This window comes from Solenopsis invicta, chromosome 7 (genome assembly GCF_016802725.1).
Source record: "Solenopsis invicta isolate M01_SB chromosome 7, UNIL_Sinv_3.0, whole genome shotgun sequence".
NCBI classification, from domain to species: domain Eukaryota; kingdom Metazoa; phylum Arthropoda; class Insecta; order Hymenoptera; family Formicidae; genus Solenopsis; species Solenopsis invicta.
In genome coordinates, this window is record NC_052670.1 from 17,584,188 (window position 1) to 17,610,296 (window position 26,109).

The following is a 26,109-nucleotide window of genomic DNA, read 5'->3' on the forward strand; positions in this document are numbered from 1 at the left end:
AATCATTTTTCATTTTAATTTATTAAAATAAAAAGATGTATAACATTTTTTGCAAAAATCTCATTTACTTTCTTAATTCATTACTTTGATTAACGATAATTTTATTTCTGTTTAAATATAAAAGTATGGAATAAAATAATGATTTATGGAATAAAATAATAATTTATATAAATGCTTTTTCGATGAAAAATAAGCTATATTTTGTTGTTGAAATTAAATATTTATGTATAATGTATTTATAATATTTTAAATACTTACCTTATAAGAAGATCTCGAGAGAAATGACACTCCGCAATCTTCCGGCTTTGAAGAAACCATCCCTATGGTGACAGTAGACCATGCCATTAATCCAACACCTATATAGAAAATTTGTCAATCGGACTTTTTGAATGAAAATATCATAATAAAAAATTTTTTTGTACATATTTTGTAATATTATAATACATACTATAATATTAACACGTTGATTGCCACTATATAATTAAGTAATTTAATCTCTAATGCCATTTTTATATTAGCACGTTATTTTAATGCTATTTAATTATATTTATTCTTTATCACAAACATATTTTGATTTCCTCATCCAAAAAATCGAAAAGCTGGAATGCATCTATAAATTATCAATTAGTTATCAAAGTTAATTTATATTTGGCAGTCAATGTGTTAATGATAAACAAGAAAATGAATTAATTACCAATTTTGTTATACAATTCTGGCATATAGAGTTCAGGTTTTTCTCTATAAAACAGATGATACTCCGCTTGTTCAACAATTGGCGTTACGCAATTAAATTGCCGACAATTCGTATAAGCTTCCATAATCTCCACAGGTGACCACCGCGATGTACCCCAATACATCACCCAACCTTTGCTTATAACATAATTCATTGCTCGAACGATTTCTGAAATGTAAGATCACGCAAATATGTGAGATACACAGAGCACAATATTTTTTTATTGTATAAAATGATCAGGTAGATGATAAATGATGTGTGAATCTCTCTATTACATGGTGCAATAACATCTAGAAGTAAAACATTAAGAAAAAAGGAGCGGAAGTATGTTTCAAAGCGTGTATAGATAAATGTAAAATAACTATACTCTAGGTTCAGCGATACTTTGATCTCGGTCTACGTATAACAGCATAGCGGACAAAGTGGGAATATACTCGGTACTATATTTATACACATACTGGGCATACTCAAATCTGGGCTTAGAAAATTGAGTGAGTGAAATATTTTGAAATGTATCAAATATGCGGTCAAACTGACATCGAACAAATGTCTCAGTTTTACTGAATATGAAGATATAAAATAATTGAAGTATAAAATAATGTTGAAGTATAAAAAAATTCTTGAAATATCACCTTTCAGATTATGTTTACAATAGAGCTCAGTCTTAAACTACATTTTCTGACATGTTTCAAACAAATTATTAATTGTTATTCATCATTATTTACTAGGCCTTATTTGTATTTAAAGAAAATGCTACTTGTATTAGCGGACTAAAAGATATACTTCCAATTTTTCTTACATCGTAAAAGCTGTAAATTGATAGAAAAATTAACACAAAACCGCTTGACGATATTATTCTCATAATAAGTAACTGCAATGAAATAAATAAATGCTAAGTGGTCTAATGCTTTGATGCATTTATACAGGACATGAACAAACAGCATGCGTAGTACAGCATTATAGAAAGGGAGAGGGGGGCTTTTGTGCATAGAAACCTGCACAAAATTTTTCGTTCTCGAGGTTAAAGTCTCGCTGGACAGTGTAATTCTCTTGCATATATTAACGCGATACAAAAACACAAGAAGATTATACATATACAGGGTGTTTCAGACCACCCGTACACCCCTTTTCTCTTCGCAGGATTAGGACCAATCAAAAATATGTTCAGACGAAAGTTGTTGGGTTTCAAAAGATCTATTCAATGATCTTATCAGTTTGACCTTGGATGGCGTCGCCAAGGTCAGATCGAAATCACATTAAGTTTTTTAAATGAAACACCCTATTTTTGATTCCAGAATCTAATAGCTGGTGTCAAGACCTTTCCAAAACACTACAAGAAAGTTTATTTTCGTTGACTACTTTCCGAGTTGTGCGGCTTGAAAGTTACACTACCGCCAACACCATGTAAATAACAATATAAAATCACGCGTTACGCAGAAAGCCGTGCAGCCGACACAAAGAAAGTAAACACGCGAGCCGGGCCAACAAAAACAGATCGTGAAAAATCGTGAAAGTTAGCTGTCGCAACCGTAGATAGTCACATACATATGTATGTCATAATATTATGTAATTACATTATTACTTTAACGGTAGCACACGAGCAATAACGAGTGCGGCTTTCTGCGTAACGATGTCTAACTCGTGATTTTATACATATTGTTATTTGCATAGGATGTAGTAGAGATGTATTCACCACAACGCTATTGTGACTCAACTCAACACGAGTGACAATAACTCTCTCAAACTTGTCACCTACGTCTTCAATAACCGTCATATCAGTATCAATCGCGCAACAAAAATCCGACCCTCTTTATTAGTCTAGGTTTATTTAGCCATGTCCTATTCCAATGAAGAAGCATATGATATGCTGCTAATTTTAGGTGAGTGTCGAGGTACATTCATTGCAGCGGAAAGATTGTGGCGGGAACGTTATTCTGATCGGACTCCTCACTCGCGAAATGTTTCTTCACGTTTGGCTAAACGAATCAAAATTAAAGGTGTCGTTCAGCCTCAACATAACAAAGGTACACAAATTCGTCGTCCGATTATGGATGAAAGAACAGTGGAAATTCTTCCATCGACAGAATTGAACCCTTATGATTCTTTAAGACGACGAGAACAAGATTCTGGTGTTAGTAAAATCAGTGTTTGGCGCATTCTAAAAAATAACAAATTTCACCCTTACAGAATGTCTGTTCATCAAGCGTTGAATTATAACGATATTAGACAGAGACTTGTATTTTGCAACTTTATAAGACAGCAACCACTTGATTTCCACTTGAAAATTTTATTTTCTGACGAATGTACACTTAAAAGTGATGGATCTGTTAATACTTGGAACTCTCGTTATTGGGCACAAAATAATCCTCACTGGTTGAGAGAAGTAGATCATCAAACCATTTGGAAAGTCAATGTTTGGTGTGGAATTATTGGAAGTCAAATCATAGGTCCTGTTTTCTTTGACGAAAATCTAAACGGTGATAGATATTCCGCCTTGATAATGACAGATCTTCCTGTCTTACTAGAAAATATTCCTCTGCAATTACGCCTGAACATGTGGTTCCAACAAGATGCATGTCCGTCTCATACATCGAGAGTTGCTCGTGCGGCATTAAATACTATGTTCCCCGACAAGTGGATAGGCAAATACGGTCCAATCAATTATCCACCCCGATCACCAGATCTCACCGTCCTTGATTATTATTTCTGGGGAAGGATAAAAAACTTGGTCTATCATGAACGTCCAACTACGAGGGATAATATGATTCGTAGAATAAGTGAAGCAATTCGATCCTTACGTGCCGAGGAAATTCTTCGAGCAACCAATGATTTTCAAAATAGAGTTGATGCTTGCATCGCAGAGAATGGTGCTCACTTTGAACATTTAGTCGCTTAACAAAACATACACTCATTCATTCCCGAACGTGAGAGGCAAGGGGACTCACGTGAATCAAGCACCCCAAACGTGAGAGGCAAGGGGACTCACGTGAATCAAGCACCCCAAACGTGAGAGGCAAGGGGACTCACGTGAATCAAGCACCCCAAACGTGAGAGGCAAGGGGACTCACGTGAATCAAGCACCACAAACGTGAGAGGCAAGGGGACTCACGTGAATCAAGCACCCCAATGGGATGAAATTCTCGTCACGTCCACGTCGTTCATTCTGGATAATGCTAAGCACGGGAAAATGCATACAGTCAATCTGGACATGATTGATCATCAAACATAATCAATCCAGTTAATAAACAAAAGCAGAGTACATAAAACTTTGACTCCCCTTTTCCTCCCCCATACACATACGCATGCACGTATGCACACACCCACACACAAGATTAAATCCGACTAAGTAACCACCACATGGTACATCTTGAGTTGCTGATGCTGGTGGTAGTGTAACTTTCAAGCCGCACAACTCGGAAAATAGTCAACGAAAATAAACATTCTTATAGTGTTTTGGAAAGGTCTTGACACCAGCTATTAGATTCTGGAATCAAAAATAGGGTGTTCCATTTAAAAAACTTAATGTGATTTCGATCTGACCTTGGCGACGCCATCCAAGGTCAAACTGATAAGATCATTGAATAGATCTTTTGAAACCCTACAACTTTCGTCTGAACATATTTTTGATTGGTCCTAATCCTGCGAAGAGAAAAGGGGTGTACGGGTGGTCTGAAACACCCTGTATACAATAAAAAAATAATTATGAAAAGTACAATATAAAATATAATAATAAATAAATAATAAAATATAATAAAATAAATATATACACACTCACGCGCGCGCGCGCGCGCGCGTGTGTGTGTGTGTGTAACCATGCATACATATCTCTATTCAGCGAGAGAAAATTATCAGTGTGAGCAGTATAATGAGGAGAGCGTAGCACGATATCGTATATGTAAATACATCACGTTTGGATTTAGTGTGTAAATTTAGTGTGTAAATGCAGATGAAATAATTTAGTGTGTAAATGCAGATGAAATAATTTCTACATTTATAAATCATAATTCAATAATTAAATCAAAATTGTAATATATTCAGGGAGAAGTAACGAAGTTACAGTTAGAGTTACTTTTTTTGGTAACTATAACTTAATTTCATTACTTTTTTTGCCATCTGTAACTATAACTTTACTTAGTTACGATAATTGTGTAACGAGTAACTAAATTAATAGTTACTTTTATAGTTACTTCACATATTTCAAATTCATTTGTCAATTAGGTTGCATTTGCATCACCCAAGTGGCGTCATGTATAATTTTATCTTTTATTTAACAATCAGTAAACAATTAAATGATATATATGAGAGTACTCAATTGTTGTTTCCAAACGCAGTTTTAATGTGATTCGTCAGATTTTAGAACACAATTCATATAGCTTTTATGTGTACATATAAGTAATTAATATATACATATCACATGCATCTTACACAATTAAAGATACTTTATGTGGGTGCTCTTTAATAAATGACACAAATAGACACAGGAGTAATTTTATTTTTGTCCCTCACTGAATTTCAAGCAATAGCGTCTTTAAATTTAACACCATATTTCAATATAAATAAAATAATTGAGTAATGTTAGAAATGTAAGAGTCTAGTATTTAAATTATCAATGCTTTAAAATGTTGTGAAAAAAAAACAAAAAAATAACTAGATAGTAACTTCTCGTTACTTTTTAAATAACTGTAACTGTAACAAGTTATTTTTTAAAGTCTTGATAACTTGTAACGGTTACTAGTTATTTTTTGGAAAAAAAACTGTAATTGTTATTAGTTATATTTACAAAGTAACTTTGCCAATCCTGAACATATTTAGATTACACACTTATTTTGTGAATTATTAATTGCAATGATATGTTCTGATGCCTCCCGCTTGAATCCGCTGACATTACAAATCTACACGAACCTGTGCGAGCAGTGGGGGCTTTCTAAAGGTATACATAAGGCCGGTATTTATAGTCGAGTCTTATTTCAACATTGTCTTAAGCAACGTTTTAAGATGCTAATACGGATCTCTGATTGGTTGATGGCATCTTAAGATGATACTTAAGACGATCTTAAATATAAGAATCGACTATGAATACCGGCCATAGACCCGGTTTTTCATTATCTGGTTAACTTGTAGTTAAACTTAACCTGGTGTTTCAACCAATGAACTTCACCTATGGCATTATCATGAGTGAAGCTCATTGGATAAAACATCAGATTAAGTTTAACCACAAATTAACCGGATAATAAAAAACTGGGCCATAGAGACATGGATGGCGCCATCAGTATCTAAATAATATAACAAAGGTGATCAATAAAAATGAAAAAGAGTAAAAAGAAAAGAGAGAAGAAGGGGAAGAAAGGAGGAGGGAGAGAGGGAGGGAGAGAGGGAGAGGGAGAGGGAGAGGGGAGGAGGGGAGGGAGGGAGAGAGAAATTCAACATTACACTGATAAATAGAAAGAGATAGAGATGTTATTGTCGCGTTCTATCTTTCTCATTTTTGTCGACCTATTTTACGGAAAGTGCAGTCCATGTTCTATTGGGGATTCCCAATCGTGTTGTAAACAGCGATCATAGCACTCAGCGGGTAATACTCGCTCCATTCTTCGGTCTGCTTTGTGCAGTCGAATCGACGAAGTAACGCTTTGCTGTCTTCTTTCTCAAGCTGTTTTTTAAGAGAGAAAAGAAAACAACAGATAAATCGAAGAGTGGAGCGAGAGCTGCTAGTCATTTCTCTCATTGTACGCTGGTTGCAAAAAACTCCGACTTGCGAATCTGCCTACAGCTTATAGGCGGAGTCTATTCGTCCAAGTTTTTGTTCGATCCGATAACTTTTTCTCGCTGAATGAAGTATATACATATATTACACATGCATACATACATACACACAGAGTGCTTATAAAGTCCGATTGGTTATATTTTAAAAATGATTCAAAATTATGAAAAACCGCAAAATACGTGTTCGATCATTTCAAGAGGCCATTCTTTCAAGAGGATTGGGAAGGTTGCTCTCTCCCTTTGGAGCGCAACCTTCCCAATCTTTTTAAAATCCCCAACTCAAAAATTTCAGATGCAACTCCTCATATTGTACTATATTGTTTGAAAGGGCATAAAAAAAAGAAAATTTTTTTTAATTAGAAAGAAGTTAATATATTGACTCGTTTGAAGTTATTTAAGGTCAAAGTTTAAAAAAAGTAAATTTTCAAAAAATTATTCCCTTTTAAAAAAAATTTTTCAAAACATTCGAAAACGAAAATGTTCGTCTTTTTAAATCCTTTTCAGTAGGTTATAGGCGTATAAGACTATACAGAGTCGTACGATGTAAAAGGCGTAAAGAAGAAAAAAATTTTTGTGCGTTGGATGTAACAAAATAAACAAGAATTAAGAATTTGAGACATATTAATAATAAATCAACATGCTCAAAGAGCACATGCAAAAAACTGTAAATAATAAAACAACTTGTCACACCACTACACTACACCAGCTTCTCGAGTGTTATCTTTTTTTATCTCCTATGTACGAAATGAAAAGAATTTAGAAAAGCGAACACTTTCACACCTTGAACGTTTTTCTCGAATTTTTTGAATGGAAGTAATGATTTTTTGAAAATTGGTCTTTCTCAAACTTTGATTCATAAAAGTTTCACTTAAGATTTTCGAATTGATGGCATCTCTTGAGAAAATGGAGAAGGTAATCTCCTCCTTAAAAAAGTAGCAAAATGATCAATTATGTATTTCGCAGTTTTTCTTAATTTTGAACCATTTTCGAAATATGGAGTGTGGTAAACAGACTTTAATAAACACCCTGTGTATACATATATATAATTATACATGTAGCATATAAAATATATATACTTTTACAACAATAACTTTTCATTTTCACACAATATCGAATATAGAAGAAACGTATGGTAACTATTACGGTACAATGCAACTGCCAATCATTATTGGCAGTTAAATCATTACACTGTTAAATCATTACAGTGGAAATTTCTTGTAACCTCATTATTAAAGGAAAAACGGCGATCATGAAATATATCTGAAATATATTCTTGTGGAATATCATGATCTTATATCTCTTATAATTCATGTTAAATTCTAAGAGAAACCGTTAAAATTATTTCTTTACAGTTTATTTAGCATTGTAGGATGACTACTAGTTATTAGTATTTGCTATATTTTTATAAAAACTGAATTTTAGTTTTACGGATAACAGCAATTTTTTACAAGTGTATATTCTTTACGTAATTTTGAAAAGTACGTATTAATTTTTTAACATTAGTTTAACTTAAAAAATTTTGAATGTAAATTTCAAGGGTAATTATTTAGTAGTAGGGACCACCCTCCAATGACCTTGATCTTGGCATATGCTGTCGAAGTCATGACCCTCAGTAACCTTTAAGTTTTAGCTGTCACTCGCCCTTTGTTATAATCATAAAAATTTGGCTAATTATTTACTATTTTTTTTAATTATTTCAGAAAATATTCATTTTAGAAAAAAAGAATTAAACAAAAAATGAAGCTCGTGATAAGTTCTACAAAAAGGATCATATACATATTTGACCTAACTTTAATACTTTAGTCATTATAACAAAAAAACTGTTTAAAAATGAGTTCTTTTTATTTTCATTAATAATTTATTTTCAGAAATAACTACACAACAATACGTCGTAGATAGAATGGAAAGTGAAGTCCCCTACTGGTGGCTGCGGGAGGGAGTGGGCCGTAGATTCACCCGTTGCATCTCGGTGCGCGCGTGTGTGAGTGTGTGTGTGTGAGTATATATGAGTATATGTGTAGTTATTAATAAGTAGTTATTACTTTTAATTTTCACAAACTTTTTATGATTATAACTTTTTAATGAAGGGCGATTGACGGCTAAAAGTTGTTGGGGATTACTTAGAGTCATGACCTTGACAACATGTGTCAAGGTCAGGATCATTAAAGGGTAGTCCCTATTACTAAATAATTACCATTTCAAGTAATATTATTGAATTTAACGTGTGTCGTAATGTATGTATAAATTCGGCAAATAAAGTCGTTATATGTGGGATTGTGGAATATGGTTATCTGCGACGTACATCTTTCTTGCGACTTACAATTTCATTGTAGACGTTATATTATGTTTACCAGAAGCAAAAAATTTATTTAAAAAAATTTTCAGTTTTACTTAAAAAATTTTTTAAGCCAAAAATGGTTAAAAATACACTTTTGAATAAAATATGTTTCATAAAATGTTCGTAAAACCTTGTTTTATGGTATATATTTGTGTGTAAAATCTATGAAAAATTATTAATTTGTATTGGTTTGTAAATAAAAGTACCTTTTATGACATTAGTTATTAATATTCCACGATCTCTTTTTTATTTTACAAATGCATTTTTTGCTCCCTCTTCAATAAATTATGTTCTATATATCCGATAAATTATTACCTATAGGGTGATTGATAGAATTTTATTTAGGCTAATAAGGGAGCTTTGATTAGAATCGCATTAATACTATTAAGTTATTGTCAAAATACTGTCAAAATATATTGTTAAAAAACAAAATGATATTCCACAACCTCCTTCTTTCTTCTAATTTCTTCATGTTTTATCATTATTTAAGATTTTTTGTTTTTTGTAAAATTGTATTTTGTTATACATTCTAAAACTAAATAACATGTGTATGATCTTTAAATAGACATAGTAAAAATGTCTATATTTCATTAATTATATAAAGTAACTTTTATAATTTAAAATAATAACATCTTAGAATATTAATTTATTACGCGTACAAATAAGTTAATGTCTTTTTACAGCTTAAAGAGTATTATATTTAATTTGCACGACATGCTCTTATTGATAAATAATTTTACCTTTATTCAAAGCGAGCAAAATTGATTGCAATATGATATTTTTATAAGAAAGTACTTTTAAATTGATCATTTTCCTATAAAAAATACACCATAATTTTTTATGTAGAAGTACTTGTAACAAGTTTCGTATAAATTCGGATCATTAATTGACAACTAACATCAAAATGAAGATTAATCCTGTTTGAGATTAACCTACATTTTGTTATAAACTATCAATTGACGATCTAATGCAACAGCTTACACTAACATTGTGTGATTTTTGAGAAACTAACATTTCATGATAATTAATTAATAGTTTATATTAACTGATACCAATAAAAAATGGTATATTGGCAATAAAAAATGGTATACGGCAATTTGATATCGATTTGATCGAAATCGACATTGATTTTGTTACATTTTGTTCTCATTTCTTACCTGGGATATGTGATAGATAAGTTTAAGATGTCATAAGGTAAAACATATACATGTATAATTAAAATATACTTTTTCAGAAATATAAAGTTACAGTTTTTAGTTTTGCATGTGTAAAATTAGCCTGTGGAATAATTTTTCTGTTACTCATTGATAGGAGAACCAATATTATACTGTAAAAATCGCTTTTAAGCATCTAAAGTATGCTCCATATAATTCAAAAAATTCTCTAAAAATGAAATAATCCTCTTAAAAAGTATATTTTATTGCAAAAATTTTCAAATATTACTTAACTTATAAAGTTGAAGTAGTATAACTTAATAAAACCTGTTGCATATTAATTTTTTAATTTAATTAGTCTTAAGGCATTTAAAGAATTAAAATATTGAATAACACAAACACATACATATTTAATATATATTAAGCAAGAAGTAATTATTCTAATAAAAATAGGCTCGTCAATAAAAAAATAAATTAATAACAAATTGAAAACGGTCGCAACTAGTGAGGATGATAATGCTTACTTTATAATATAAATACACATTATTTTAAACAAAATTATATTTGAATTTGTTAAATAAAAAGTACATTAAATCACGATACATGTTTCAATCCTGTTTAGTTTTCTTCAATCGTAAATATAAAAATTAAAATAAAATGTAAAATTTTAATTATAAAAACATGACTTGGTAAACCGCGGTTTAAAGTGACAAAAAGCAATATCAAAGTCAAATTTTTTTAAGAATACGTTATGTGTGTACATAATTGCAAACGTGTCGATAGTATACGTATGTTGGTTAACATAATAGATCCTTCCAATACAGGCAAATAATTTGGTTATAAAAATGAAACTGTTAAATCTTGGGCTGAGATTTAATTCAAGTAAAAGAATGCAGAGGATCTTAACCCTGGTAAAAATTCTGCTAGAAACAGATAAAATGTGCATTTTCTTTCCAAAATTTTTTTCAGGACAAAACGTCCAATAATCTGGTGCCAATAAAAAAAAATTGTTTAAATTAAGATTATGGAAAATGGTTTAATTTAATTATCCTATTTATTATTACATTAAGAAAAATTAATTGTAAGCCTAATAAAAGTAATATTATGGCTACTGTAGATATTATGGCTATTCCTATTATCTCGTTATTAAGTGATAAATTCTAACAATTGCATATTGAATTATTCGTTTAGTAGCTTGCCTTTTTTTAGTGGTGCTAATATTGCCGATACACAACAGCTGACAATTATTATAAGGCATTTTTATTTTTAAACACTTTGTTTTATCACGAATGTATGTACATACATACACACGTGGACAGAAATACCTAGCCATCTGAATTTGCACGAATGTCGAGGTAAATTCAAGAGTTTCAAGACACGTGCTCTTTTCTAAATATTTGTGCATTATGACCAATGATTGTTTTAAAAACGGTAATGTAAACTTAAATTAAATAGAAATTAGCAAGTGAAACTGAATTTAAAATTTTAATTTTCTTTATTTTAATAATAAATAAATAATTTTTAAATAATGTAGTATTACTTTCTTTTTACTGAAATCGCAAATAGATTACGCAACATCTTACAATTCTTTCTTATTTTGTAAAATTATTTTTCATAAAAAAACAATATAAAAAATTATCTTTTTAATTTTTTTCTAATCATACAAACAGAAATTATACGGCAAGAAAGAATCTAAAAACATTTTTATAATTTACTGGCAAAATTAAATTGAACAATAATTAATTATTTATTTTGAGTATTAATAACAGTACTTTTAATACTCACAATAAGTAAACAATTAGTAACTAATTTAATACCGAAAAAGAATTATTATAGAATTATATTACAGATTTATTTTTATATTAGAAAATTATTATATTTTTATAATAAATTATATATTTATAATTTTAATAATTGTTACGTTATTAAATTATGTTGTTAGAATATTAATAAATACTATTAAATTGATCTTTAAATAAATGATATTCATATCATACACATATAAATGTAATAATCTTATAAATTAAGTTATTAACTTTTTAAATTTTTATTTAACTTTTAACTACTTAATAATCAAGCCTGAACATTTATAAAAAATATTTATAAAATATTAAAAATGTTATCAATATTTAGTAAATATTTTTTTAATATTGTGTGCCGCCTGGGATATTATTTTGATAACTTATAAGATAAATATTATTTGAATGATTATTACCTTTTTTTTTTTTTATTACCAATAATGATTCTCTTCTCGGGATACATAATTCTGTTGCATGTAACTAAAGATTCAAGAACTAAAAAAAAAAAAAAAAAACAAATTTATTATTGCGCACAAAAAGCTATAAAAAGTCAATAATTTCTCCCCTTCCTTTCTTTTCTTCCTAATCTTCTTCCATGTCTCTATCCGTTCTACTCTCTCTCTCTCTCTCTCCGTAGCCTTTCTCAGTTTGCACACTCTTCTCATCCATTCAAGTCCTTCCTTCGTTCCAGTCATTATTTCTTCTTCCGTTAACGACGTTTTTGACACGCATTCCTCCTTGATGTGATACCATGTCTCCTTCTTTTTCTTGCATACTCTGCATATTACCTCGCTTTCCTCAGCCCAGTATCTTTCTCTTCTCCATTCGTTACAGCACCTAAACCTAGCTATCATTTTTAGATTCTCCATCTTCCCTTTCTGTTCCAGGTACTTTGGTCTTACTTCCATTTTCCATTTTTTATAGTCTCTTGCTGATATGGTCTCCTCTATCATCTTTCTTCTTTCTTCTTTCTTCCTCTGTTGAAAAATGTTTCTCCAAGTACCTACTGAGTCTTGTCCTTTGTCTTCCAGGGCTTTTCTCTCCCATCTGCTTGTTCCTCTTTCTCCTAGCATTCTCTCCGTTGCCTTTCCCCATCTTGTGTTTTCCCATTCTTTTTTTTTCTATTTCTCTTCTACATTCTTTCAGGATTTCATTATCTGTACAATTTTTTATTTTTTCCTGGTATTTCAGTACTCTGTAGTCTGCTTCAACACTTATCAAGTCCACTCTCGTCTCTTCTCTTACTATGTATCCTGATGTACACTTTTCTAGTCCGGTTATCCATCTTATATACCTTTCTTGTAAAGCCTCAACAGTTTTCCTTTCCTCCCATCCCTATATTTCTACTCCGTACAATAATATGCTTTTAACCAAAACATTGAACATTATCATCATTCTCTCCCAGTCGCCACCGAATTTTCTTTCTCCAATTCCCTACACTTGTGCCATTATTGCTGCCGTTTTCTTGATTACATTTCTGATGTACGCTTCTTCTCTGTTATTTCTCGTGAATGTGAATCCTAGATATTTAAATTCGCTTACTTCTTCAATTTCTTCTCCTTTCCATTTTCATTGTCTCCCTAATTTTCTGGTATCTCTTCTGCTGAAAATCATCATCTTTGATTTTTCTACGTTCAGGCACATCTCTTTTTCGTCAAAGTATTTCTCCAGGTTTTTTAGCATTTTCTTGATTTCTCCCTCTCCAGAACTGCCAGGTCATCTGCGTACGCCAGCGTGAAAATCCTCTGCCTATGTTGACTCCTCCGTTTGCTCTTTTCTTCAGGAAACTTTCCGCTATTAAAATTAGAAACAGAAGCGGACTGAGCAAACATCCTTGCCTCAGGCCTTTCTTTATCCAGAACTTTCTGATGCATTTGTTTCCTATTTTTATCCTACAAGATGTTTCCTCGTATATTACTTCTATCAATTCTATTAGCTTTCCCTCTATACCATACTCACACATTTTTTGCCATAATTTCTTTCTATTGACCTTATCAAAAGCGGCCTTCAAATCTGCGAAAAAAGCGAATAGCTTACCCTTCTTTTCATTTATTGTCCTTTCCGCTGCTATTTTCAATATGTAAATGTTATCCGTGCCGCTTCTTCCCCTTCTGAAACCCGTTTACGTTTCTGGTAATATCTTCAGTCTTTTCGTTTCTTTCCTCAGCTTTTCTTCTATTATCTATATTCTATTTCTTCTATGATTAGTATCTTGCATCCTGTGTCCATAAGTGTGATTCCTCTATAGTTTTCTGCTTTTGTCCTATCACCTTTCTTGTGTATTGGAAAAATTCATCCCTCTCTCCATCCCTTAGGTATTTTTCTCTCATCACAAATCTTTTGCAAGACTTCCCTTAATTTTTCTTTCGACTTTCCATCCGCATAAATTCAGGCCTCATTTCTTATGTTGTCTTCTCCTGCCGCTTTCGGTTTTTTGAGTCTTTTAATAGCCTTTTCTATTTCCTCTTCACTTATCTTGATTCCTCCTTATCTCCTGGATTCTTCTACATTTCCTTTTTCCTGTGTTTCTCTTCGTTCTTCCAGACCTTCTTCCCTGTCCAGGAGTTTCATGAAATGTCCGATCCACTCTTCCTCCTCTATTTCGTCGTCTGGTCTTTCTCTTTGTTGCTTTGCTTTTTTATATATTTAAGTACTTCGTTTCTGTCCTTAATTTCCATTAGTTTTTTCTGCTCTTTTCTCTTTTCTTTTTCCTGTTTCCTCTTGCATAGTTTTTTATGTTCTTGCTTTGCCTCATTGTATACTTTCCTTTCTATCTTACCCTTTAGCAATTCTTTTAATAATTTGTTTAGTGCAGTTTTACTTTCTCTACATTGCTTGTCCCACCATGCTCCTACCTGGTACCAGACTTCTCTTCCTGATCCTTTTTTCTGTATCGCTTTCATTATTTCTTCCGTTAGCTCCTCCCATTCCTCTCTCGCTCCTGTTGCTTCTTCCTTCCTGTCCTTCAGCCTGTCTCTATACTTCCTGCATCCTTCTTCTGTCCAGTCTTCTATTTCTTTCTCTTCCTCTTTTTTTTCTTCTTTTCATTTCAATTAGACTCCTAAGGTTAGCTCTAGGGACTTGTGATCCGACTCAGCTCTACCTGCCACTTTCAAGCTTTCTATTTCTTTCCAAGCTTTCGCTTTGCAGACCGCATAGTCAATCACCGAAGCGCCACGCTGACCCACGAATGTTAGCTCTCCTTCTTCATCGCCGTGCATGATTCCGTTCATGATTCCTAGACCTAGCTCTTCCACCTTTTCTAAGAGATCTCTTTCTTGCTTGTTCATCACTTTGTCTTTGGATTTCCTTTCCTCTTCTTCTTCCTCTCCTTCGTCTTCATTCCACGTTATTGTTCCTTTTTCTGCAATTCTGACATTAAAGTCTCCTATTATGAGCCTTTTCCATCCTCTTCTTTCTATTTCTTCTTTCATTGCTTCCAGTTGGTCTTTCTTGCCCATTCTGTTATATATGGATATTATTTTCCATGCCTCTTCGTTTACTTCGATCTCTGTACTCATCAAGCCTCTTTTCCCTTTTTCTATATCTTTGATTGCTATTGTTTTCCTGACACCTACCAGCATTCCCCCTGCACTCCTACCCTTTACTTTGTCCTTCGTTGCGCTCTGCATTTCCCATCTGTAATCTTTTGGTAGCATCCTACTTATTTTCTTCTATTTTTTATCTTCTATCCATGTTTCCGTCAAATTTATAATGTCAAAATTTCCTAAGTATTCCCAGAACTCTTCATCTTTATTGCTTATTCCGGCTACGTTCCAGAAAATTATTTTCATCTTTCTGTTACCTCTAAAAGTTTCTTTTTTTTTTACTTTTTCCACTTCTTGTCTGTCCGTTTGTTCATCCCGCCATTCTTGAGATTCTCTATTTGTCTATGTTCTGTTTGCGAAAAACCTGCTCTTCCAATCCGCTCTTATCTTCGTTCGATTTATACCATACTCCGTTTATTCTTAGTTTCCAATGACTTATTTTTATCTCTATTTCCCTGTTTTTATCTTTTTCTGCTTTTGCTATTGCTACTATTTTCCTCTGTACTTCCCTCTCCTTAAACGTTCTGTCATTTCCAACGTAGATGTCCGTGTTCCCGAGCTTATTTTTATATTTCATTATATTTATTTTTTGTTCGGAACTGCCTATTTTTGCTATTAGGAGTACAAATTGAAAACCGCCGTTTTTTGTCAAAATTTGAGGATTGATTGTTGAAAAATGGTTACATACTTATTCTTGAAAGTATTGTCCATCGCTGGCCACTACTTTCTCCCACCTTTTGGGCAGCATACAAATCCCGCGTCGAAAAAACTGCTCGTCTTTTGCGGCGATCCACGAATCGACCCAGTTTTTGGCCTCTTCGTAATAATGGAAGTGCTGCTCAGCCAGGCCATGCGCCATTGATCGGAACAAGCGGTAATCTGAAGGGGCGATGTCAGGAGAATACGGCGGATGAGGTAAGACGTCCCATTTCAATGTTTCCAGATAGGTTTTAACGACCTGAGCAACATGTGGCCGAGCGTTGTCGTGCAGCAACATCACTTTTTCGTCTTTGCTCGTATTGTGGCCGTTTTTCCTGCAATGCTCGGCTCAAACGCATTAGTTGTGTTCGGTAGCGAGCACCTGTGATGGTTTCACCCGGTTGCAACAGCTTATAATAAATCACGCCGAGCTGGTCCCACCAAATACACAGCATGAGCTTCGAGCCATGGATGTTTGGCTTGGCCGTCGATGTTGATGCATGACCGCGGTAGCCCCACGATTTTTTTCGCTTTGGATTATCATAATGGATCCACTTTTCATCGCCGATTACAATACGATGCAGAAAACCCTTCCGTTTTTGCCGTTGGAGCAGCTGTTCGCACGCGAAAAAACGCCGTTCGACGTCTCTCGGCTTTAATTCGTATGGCACCCAGTGTCCATGCTTTTGGATCATTCTCATGGTTTTCAAACGATGTGAAATAGCTTGTTGAGTCACGCCCAATGAATCTGCAAGCTCCTGTTGCGTTTGAGATGAATCTTCATTCAGTAATGTTTCCAATTGTGCGTCTTCAAACTTTTTCACCTGTCCGGGACGCTCCTTGTCTTCTACGCCGAAATCACCACTTTTGAAGCGTTGGAACCATTCTCGACACGTTCTTTCACTAATGGAAGCCTCACCATAAGTTTTACAATCATTCGACGCGCCTCAGCCGCAGATTTTTTCGAATTGAAGGCAAAAAGCAAAACTTCCCGCAAATGACGCTTATTGGGCACAAATTTCGACATTTTCGATCACAAAAAAAATATATAACGCCGATAAAAATTCACAACTGCAATGATAAGGAATTGTTGCCAGATGCCCAACCTTACATTTAAAATTTTTGATCTAACGTTTGGCGCCAGCATTTACCGCTGGCGCCATCTACTAGAAAACGGCGGTTTTCAATTTGTACTCCTAATATTATCATGTTTTCTTTTCCTATTTTCCACGCGTGTTTCACTTCTGCTTTAACTTTTATTTTTTCTTCTATAAATTTCTCTACTTCTGTTCTCAGCCTCTGTCCGTATTCTCTAGCCAAACCTTTTATTACTATATTCTCTCTTCTGTCCTCTTTATCTTTTTCTCCATTGGTCTTCCATCTTCTTGATCGCGTTTTTACACTCTGTGTTTTCTTCTGTGCCACTCCGTCCCGTTAAGTCCTTTAACCTTTTCTCTATTTTTTCCAATCTCTTCTCATTTTTTGCCTCGTCTAATTTCATTTCCCATGCCACTAACCTGTTTTCCAAGTTTTCGAGTCTATCGCTATCCTTCTTTCTCTCTGCTCTTATTTCTTGCCTTAACTGTTTCACTTCCTCTCTTAATTCGCTGCTTTCTTTACTCATCTTTCCTGCTAACTCCTCATTTCCCGACTTCAAACTATTCATACTTTCTGCAATATATATTAACATATCTTTGATATCAACCATGCCTTTAGCTTTTCTATGTCCATTATCAAGGCTCCCTCCTTATCCTCTTTTCCGCTCCGACTTTCCCTCTGTCTCTCTTCCGCCGTCAGGCTCGGTAGATCAGCTGCGCTGTTGCGCCGCTTTCTCTCTTCGTCCTCTTCTTCTCCTTCCTCTATCGCGCGTTCTCTCTTTCTGCCATAGAAGTGGAGAATCGACCCTACGTTCCCCACTCTATCCCTCTGCAGCCTTTCCGCGTTGCTTGGCCTGCCTCTTCTGCTTACTTCTCGTTCTGTCCTTCTTTCCTTTCCCACTCTCTCTACCGCCTTCCAATTCTCCTTGTCTGCCTCTTCCGCTATTTCTATCCCTTTTCTATCTGGTTTTTCTGTTGTATTACAGGCGGCAGCTCCAGCCTTTCTCATCTTCTCCATGTACCGCTTTCTCTCCTAACCTCATTCGCCCTATGAGTTTTCTTTTCCTTCTGCTATCTATTTTCCTGTTTATCCTTCACCACTTTAAATCTCATTCTTCACCTTCTTTGCTGTTCTTTTCTACTTTTCCGCTCTCGTCCTTTCTCCTGTCCACTGGCTATAGCTTACTATTGTTTAATACGAACGCGATTTCTAGACTTGCTGCGTCTTCCGGAACATGCGCAGAACCCCCCCGAATGAATGATTATTACGTTTAAGTAAATATTGTTCATTTAATGTTCAATTTAATTATATTAATTAATATGTATCTGTTATTTTATAATAATTTTGTTACTCTATATTAAACTATTAAAAATCAATATTCTAAAAACATTTATACTTATATAATAATTATATATTGTAATATAATTTTTTAAATAGTTCTTTTACAGTATTAAATTGACTAGTAATTGCTTATTTGTTTTCAGCGATAAAAATACTGCTGTTAATACTCAAAATAAATAATTAATTATTGTTTAATTTAGTTTTGTTTAGTAATTTACAAGGATGTTTTTAGATTCTTTTCCGCCCTGTATTCTTTGTTTGTACGATTAGAAATGAATTAAAAAGATAATTTTTTGCATTGTTTTTTTATAAAAAATAATTTAACAAAATAAGAAAGAATTGCGGAATGTTTTGTAGTTTAATTGCAGTTTCAGTAAAAAAATAATACTACATTATTTATAATTTAATTATTTATTTTTAAGTTTAATTTGACTTTAATTTAAATTTAATTTTAACTTAGTTTTAAGTTTAGTTTCTAGTCTTAGTGTTGTTTAGTTTAGTTTAAGTTCAGTTTAAGGTCAGATTAGTTTAAATTTAGTTTTAGTTGCTAATTTTTATTTAATTTAAGTTTACGTTATTGTTTTTTGCATAACAATTGGTCATAATGCATGAATATTTAAAAAGGAGAGCGCGTCTTGAACTTCTCAACACTTGTGCAAATTCAGATGGCTAGACATTTCTGTCCACATTGTACGTACACCCAAGGAATTTGATTCTGTCTATGGGGAAATTTTCCAAACTGAGAAGTCGCTGTCTTTCTACATACTTACAGTTCATGATTAACATAACGACCAATAAGCTTTAGTCGTTTCATTAATCATGTACACCCATGGAATTTGATTCTGTCCATGGGGAAATTTTTTAAATTGAGAAGTCACCACTTTCTACATACTCGCAGTTTATGAATAATGTAACGACTAGAGCTATTAAAGTAACGATTAGAGTTTATTGGTCGTTACGTTAATCATGAACTGTAAGTATGTAGAAAGATAGCGACTTCTCAGTTTGGAAAATTTCCCCATGAACAGAATCAAACACGCTGGGTGTACACTTGAGTATTTCTTTTGTTATTTAACTTTTCATTCAATTGTATATTTTGAGTTACGCAAACCTATACAAAAAAAACTCTTAAAGTCATTCCCATGATGTGTTGACGTTGAAGTTTTCTCTTGCATGTAATTTCGTTATTATTAGCGTTTTTCATTGAGAAAACTAGTGCGCACTGAATGTGCACTTGCTGCAGATAATTGGGCGTTTCTGTTGTCATCGTCATCGCGCGAACCGAAACGTCCAATTGCCAGCGGCGAGTGCACACTCAGTGCGCACTAGTTTTCCCAATGAAAAACGCTATATGTGTTTTGTAGTGAAAATGTCACTTGTTTCGTATTTACCAAATTCGTAAAATTGGCCACAAATCAAATTATTTTAAATATTATACATATGTACACCCAAGGACTTTGATTCTGTCCATGGGTAAATTTTCCAAACTGAGAAATCACCATTTTCTACATACTCGCAGTTTATGATTAAAGTAACGATTAGAGTTTATTGGTCGTTACGTTAATCATGAACTATAAGTATGTAGAAAGATAGCGACTTCTCAGTTTGGAACATTTCCCTATGAACAGAATCAAAGTCCTTGGGTGTACAAGCCTAGAACATATAGGCCGGTATTCATAGTCGATTCTTATATTTAAGATCATCTTAAGTATCATCTTAAGATGCCATCAACCAATCAGAGAGCCGTATTAGCATCTTAAGACGTTACTTAAGACGATCTTGAAATAAGAATCGACTATGAATACCGGCCATAGACATGGAAGCAGAATAGAAGATTAAGGCCGGTATTCATAGTCGATTCTTATATTTAAGATCGTCTTAAGTATCACCTTAAGATGTCATCAACCAATCAGAGAGCCGTATTAGCATCTTAAGACGTTGCTTAAGACAATCTTGAAATAAGACTCGACTATGAATACCGGCCTAAAATGTGTCCGGAGAAAGTGAAAAAAAAAATCATAGTTGCCTCTCTCTTGTAAGTAACTGCTCGAAAATGCGCATGCGCGCCAATTTGACGCATACAAGCATCGTATTTGTAGATGTAGATATATGTAGATACTTTTGTCTTTTTTACATAAAATGCAATATAAACCCATTTAACTTTTGACAGTTTGCAAAAAAGTACGTTTAACAACTTTGGAACCTTAAAGAATCCTAACCTATTTTCATGGATAAAACCGGCCAAGCAAACGTAAGTTACACATGCACACTGTTGAGCAGTTACTCACAAGATAGAGAGGCAACTATGATTTTTTTCTCACTTCCTCTGGATTTTTCTTTCGAGAACAATAGGCATTCTCCTTCCATGTCTATATGCAAGGTCCGTGGATTGGCGTTGGAGGGGAAGGAAGGTCGTTGCATCCACTTCAACGATGTGGAACAAAAATGGCGGCGGCCATACTTTTACTGCACACTCGCTCACTCACACAACTAATAGCTGTAGTACCTACGTACACTAACACTGACTCGCTGTCTCGAAAATGGCGGCTATGCAACGACCTTCCTTCCTCTCCAACGCCAATCCATGGACCTTGTCTATATGTTCTAAGGTACAAGCATATGTTTCATTTCTTTCAACAGCTGTCCATGTGTTTTCTTGCCTGAATAAATTTCACTTTGTTTTTTACGACTACTTCCTGATTGTCAGGGAGGAAAAGAAGAGTTGAGGCCCATTTTTATAAATGTATTAACTCTTAAACTGTAACGTTGTAAAAAATCACACTTACTGAACAGCGATCTGACAGACCAATATCACGCTGCCACTAATTTTATAAGTTCTTTATAATGAAAAATGTATATTTTCAATTATTCTGAATACTTGTAAATAAGAAAGGCGGAAAAAATATTTAATATGAAAAGTAGCAAAAAGATCTTATATACATGGTGTATAAAAGTCTCTTATTTTATACACCTTATATATAAGGTGTATAAAATAAGGTGTCTCTATGGTCTATAGAACTTTATCTGCTATATTTTGGAAACAGTTTAAAATTATAAAAAACCGCGAAATACATGTTTAATTATTTTGAGGGGCTCTTTTTTAAGAGGATTGTAGAGATTGCCTCTCTCAAGACATGCTTTTGTGGGATCTCAATTCAAATATTTCAAATGGAACCCTCCAGATTGTAAAATATTATTTAAAAGAGTTTAAAAAGTAAATTTTTGATACAAAACGAAAATTGATACGTTGACTAATTCAGAAGTTAATTATATTCAAAGTTTGAAAAAGGCCAACTTTAAAAACTTATTATTCCCATTTAAAAAATTTTAAAAATCTTAAAAATTTCTAGGAGAATTAAACAATACAATTTTTCCTAACATTAAAACATAACATCACACCAGTAAATAGGAGTAAAAATATATAAATATGACGTAGATTAAGAAATATATGCATGCAAAAAAGTAACGTAAACGGTACACCCCAGTCTCTGAAATCACTACAATTTTTCAACTGTTTCACATCACACCAGCGAATGATAAGTGGATCATATTGGAACGTTTGGTAAAGACAGATGGCATATGAAGATACTATTAGAGTGCCTCTTGTAAATATTAAGGAAATTATTAACAAGTAAGTTTTAATAGCGGTCTGTAAGACCGACAAAACAGATTAAAGGTTAAAGTAATCTCATTATTTCGTTTTGATTTTAAAACTCAGCACAAACTTTAAAAAGATTAGCTGAAGCATTAAATGTTGACCAATCGTTTTCGTTTCTTGTTTTTAAAGAATTCATCAAAACTAACCGGAACATCTAATGTATACAATTATATATAATTTAATACATAATATATGTATAATATAAATAAATCATACATAATTAAATATACTTTCATACAAATTTATATAATTATATACAATTATATGTGTTGATCGTAGCGTATTTGCTTTCTGTGCTAAAGTTATAAGTTCAAATCTATTCAGAACATATTAGATTCTTACTTGATCACTACCTTTCAGAAAGTAAATCACTGGGAGTACCTTTATCAAGACTCTCTATCATGAAGCATGCATGGGAATATGTATCAAGTGACCATGATCTTCAGTCATGAAGAATTTGAAAGATATAAGTATAGATTATATATGAAAAATGTTTTATTACAATATCGTTGTTGACAGTCAACTGTCACTAAATTATTTAACCCTAACACTGAAAATAATACTCAAAATGATATCAAAATTGATGGTAAACCATCATTTGACACCCAAGTGTTATTTATGTTAATTTGATACTGAATCAAACCTTAGCAATAATTATGACAAAATAACGTTAAAATAAAAAGTTAGTAATCAAAAAATAACTTTTAATAATTATTTTGGTCATTTGAATGTCATGATGATTTTTTATTCTGGGAAAAGCGGAAAGTACGCATATAAATTGTTCCGTGTAACCTAATTCCAGATAGTCAAACCTAAAGACACAAGTTAACATTAAAAATTTTGGTGTATGTTTCATAAAGGTTATAAAATTGTTGATGAAAAATGAGGTGCTTCAATCTCTTAATATTAAATTAATGAAAAATTTAATAAAAATATTCAATCATATTAAATAGAGAACTTCAACCAATATATGAAAACACAATATAAACGAAAAGCGTTATGGATTATAACTAGATTTTAATGCTATTCATTGTGTAATTTTATATACCATTTCAAGTTTAAAAATAATCAATTATTTATTAAAAAAGAAGAAGGTAACATTGTGTCCACTGTTGATATTATCGTCATTCCTACGTTTAATAAAGTTATATGACAAATTATTAATAATTACTTATGGAATCATTTGTTTAATAATGGCGATAATATGCCAATACACAATAGCTGACAATTACTATAAGGCATATTTACTTTTGAGCATTTCGAAACTTTTTCAACATATGTACATTTAAAAATTTTATTACACGTACGTTCTTATCGTTTTTAAACTTGAAGATATTATTACACAAATGTACAGAGTGTTTGATAATTAAATACTGTTTAATGATTAAATACTCGCATAGAAGTAAAATGGAGTAAATTGAGTCGAAAAGTCCTGTACCTTTTTGCGATTTTCACAATAGTTATGAGTTATTAATTTACAAAGATAGCATATTTGCGAGACCTATTGCCAAATGTAAACACGAGAGTGTGGCCGCCTAACACTCGAGGTAAGAGCGCAGAAGTTGTTTATAAGCATTGAAAAGATGCGTAGAACACACTTTCAAACATTGGTTGCGAAAAGGCAAATTTGCAACTGTTGTAAGATTCTTTAATACTATTGGTTTAAGGTTCGTCCAGATGAAGAAAGAAATAGCGGAACGGAATGATAACGGAAAGGAGGCATAGGTTAGCCAATCAAAGTAATTCCGTTCCGATTTTCCATACACGGGATCCACATGGCAATTATTTTTCGTAACGGAATTGATACATGCGTGTGCACGTGTGTTGATTTGTCTCGTTTTGTACAGCAGTGTTGCGTTTCTGGATTAATTATTAAATAATTAATCATTTTCTTAGCATAAATATGGATCGTGCGTCAAAGGGCGACGAAATAATTAGCCAAGTTTGTTAAATAATCTCAAGAAGAGGTTAGAGGAACGTTTATCTATGTTGATATTATATTATATTTATCAACAAAAATAGATAAAGTATAGTATACATTTATAACAATTAACATATATTTTTCAATTTTTAAGAACAATTTCAGTGTAGTTATTGTAACTATCAATTAAAATATGAGCAACTTGTTCAGCATTCTTGTTTCGGCTGTGCAGATATAAACTCATTCGTCATGGATAATGATAGAAACGTTTTAGCAGGTAAAATTAATTTCTACAATGTATTGTCTACATAAAAATTGTAAAGATTGTTTTACTAGTAAGTAGTAATTGTAGAAGATGAGACTGTCGACGTAGATGCTCCTGATAAAGGTAGATTGGATGAGGATCTCATTACTGCGGTACGAAACAGACCTGCTTTATATGATTATCGTTTACCAGTAAAACAAAGAGGCAGAAATTGAAAAATATATGTTAATTGTTATAAATGTATACTGTACTTTATCTATTTTTTGTTGATAAATATAACATAATATTAATATAGATAAACGTCCCTCTAACCTCTTCTTGAGATTATTTAACAAACCTGGCTAATTATTTCGTCGCTTTTTGACGTGCACACGCGTGTATCAATTCCGTTACAAAAAATAATTCCTATGGCATATGGATCCCGAGTGTGGAAAATCAGAACGGAATTTGATTGGCTAACCTCCCACTATGCCTCCTTTCCATTATCGTTCCGTTTCGTTATTTCTTTTGCCATCTGAACGAGCCCTTATACATTTAGATCCGACAAAAACTAAGGGAAAAAACCAATCATACTAAAGAATCTTACATAGTTGCAAAGCTGTTTCTTTTGCTCAACTTAACCATTTTCTCATGCATCGACGATCGCTGAGCGATTGTATCTCTCTGCGTCCTTACACTTAGCGATAGGCCGGGTGAATTCCCCAGTGAGAAATCATAACAAAATCGAATTCGAAAAAGTCAAATTGATATCGTTACGATGTCAATTTGAGGTCATTTCTTACTCGGCTGTCTTTATATATTAATAAGTCAAAAATCGCAAAATGGTATTAGCCTTTTCAATTCAGTTCGGAGTTATATTCCAGTTTTCTCCAACAATTTATTTAAAAATATATAATTTTATAATATACTGTGTTTTTAAATAAAACCAATCTTTAAATTTAATTTTGGAATGACAATATTATAATATGCTGTTCCTCTTCGACTCATTATGCAGTATCATCACATTTTTATAAATCATGTCTTATAAATAATAAATATTTCATAATTTTAAGTATAAAATTTACAAAACAATATTTTGATGAATATAATCGTTAAGTTACAATGTAAAATATTGATTATTAACAAAGTTATTGAACAAAATGTAAATAGATAGCCTTATTACCACATTCTCTTCTAATAATTAATCATAAATTTTTTAGTCTAAATTATATAAAGATTCCATACAATGCCGATTATTGCAGAGAGATTAAAAAAAATTCCAACCTTTTACATTTCATGTTCAAAAATTTGATACAACATTTTTGGAGCTACATTCGTAATCAACGCATCATAACCTATCAAAAATAACTTTTGTTTATTTTAAGATTAAAATGATGTCAGTGTTATGCAATAAAATACAATTAATATAAAATTTACATAAAATTTAAAAGATTCAATTTAACTAAATGTGATATTTTTTTTTTAATTTATAACGATTGTAACATTGAAAATGATCTGATAAGAATTCATAACGATTGACCATATTACGCTGAAGACGACCTCATCAAAACGTCTATTGAGTTTAAATGTTACTATATTTATAAGATTAAAATTGTAGATTAACTTATGTTTAGAAAGGTAAATAAATAATAAAATAATATACAGGGTGTAACAAAACAATTGCACTTGAAGTATATGAGATAGAGGATGAATCCGAGTTGAAAAGTCCTGAGTCATTTTTTGAGCTTTCTGTTAGATGTTATATGATATTAAAGTTATTGAATCAGTGCCCGTCTATACAAGAAAAGCAGGA

The 26,109-nt window shown here is 32.5% G+C and overlaps 1 protein-coding gene across 2 annotated transcripts in view; it reads right to left on the bottom strand.

The window, feature by feature from the left end:
- The window catches only part of LOC113005328 (voltage-gated potassium channel subunit beta-2), a 147,362-nt gene that overhangs the window by 12,451 nt on the left and 108,802 nt on the right, over positions 1–26,109 (bottom strand). For both annotated transcript variants that reach the window (XM_039452048.1, XM_039452049.1), the window contains 2 exons: positions 695–901; positions 259–356 (listed from right to left, as the gene is read on the bottom strand). In XM_039452048.1, coding sequence (XP_039307982.1) covers positions 259–356; positions 695–901 — 305 coding nt within the window. The remainder of the gene's footprint in view (positions 1–258; positions 357–694; positions 902–26,109) is intronic.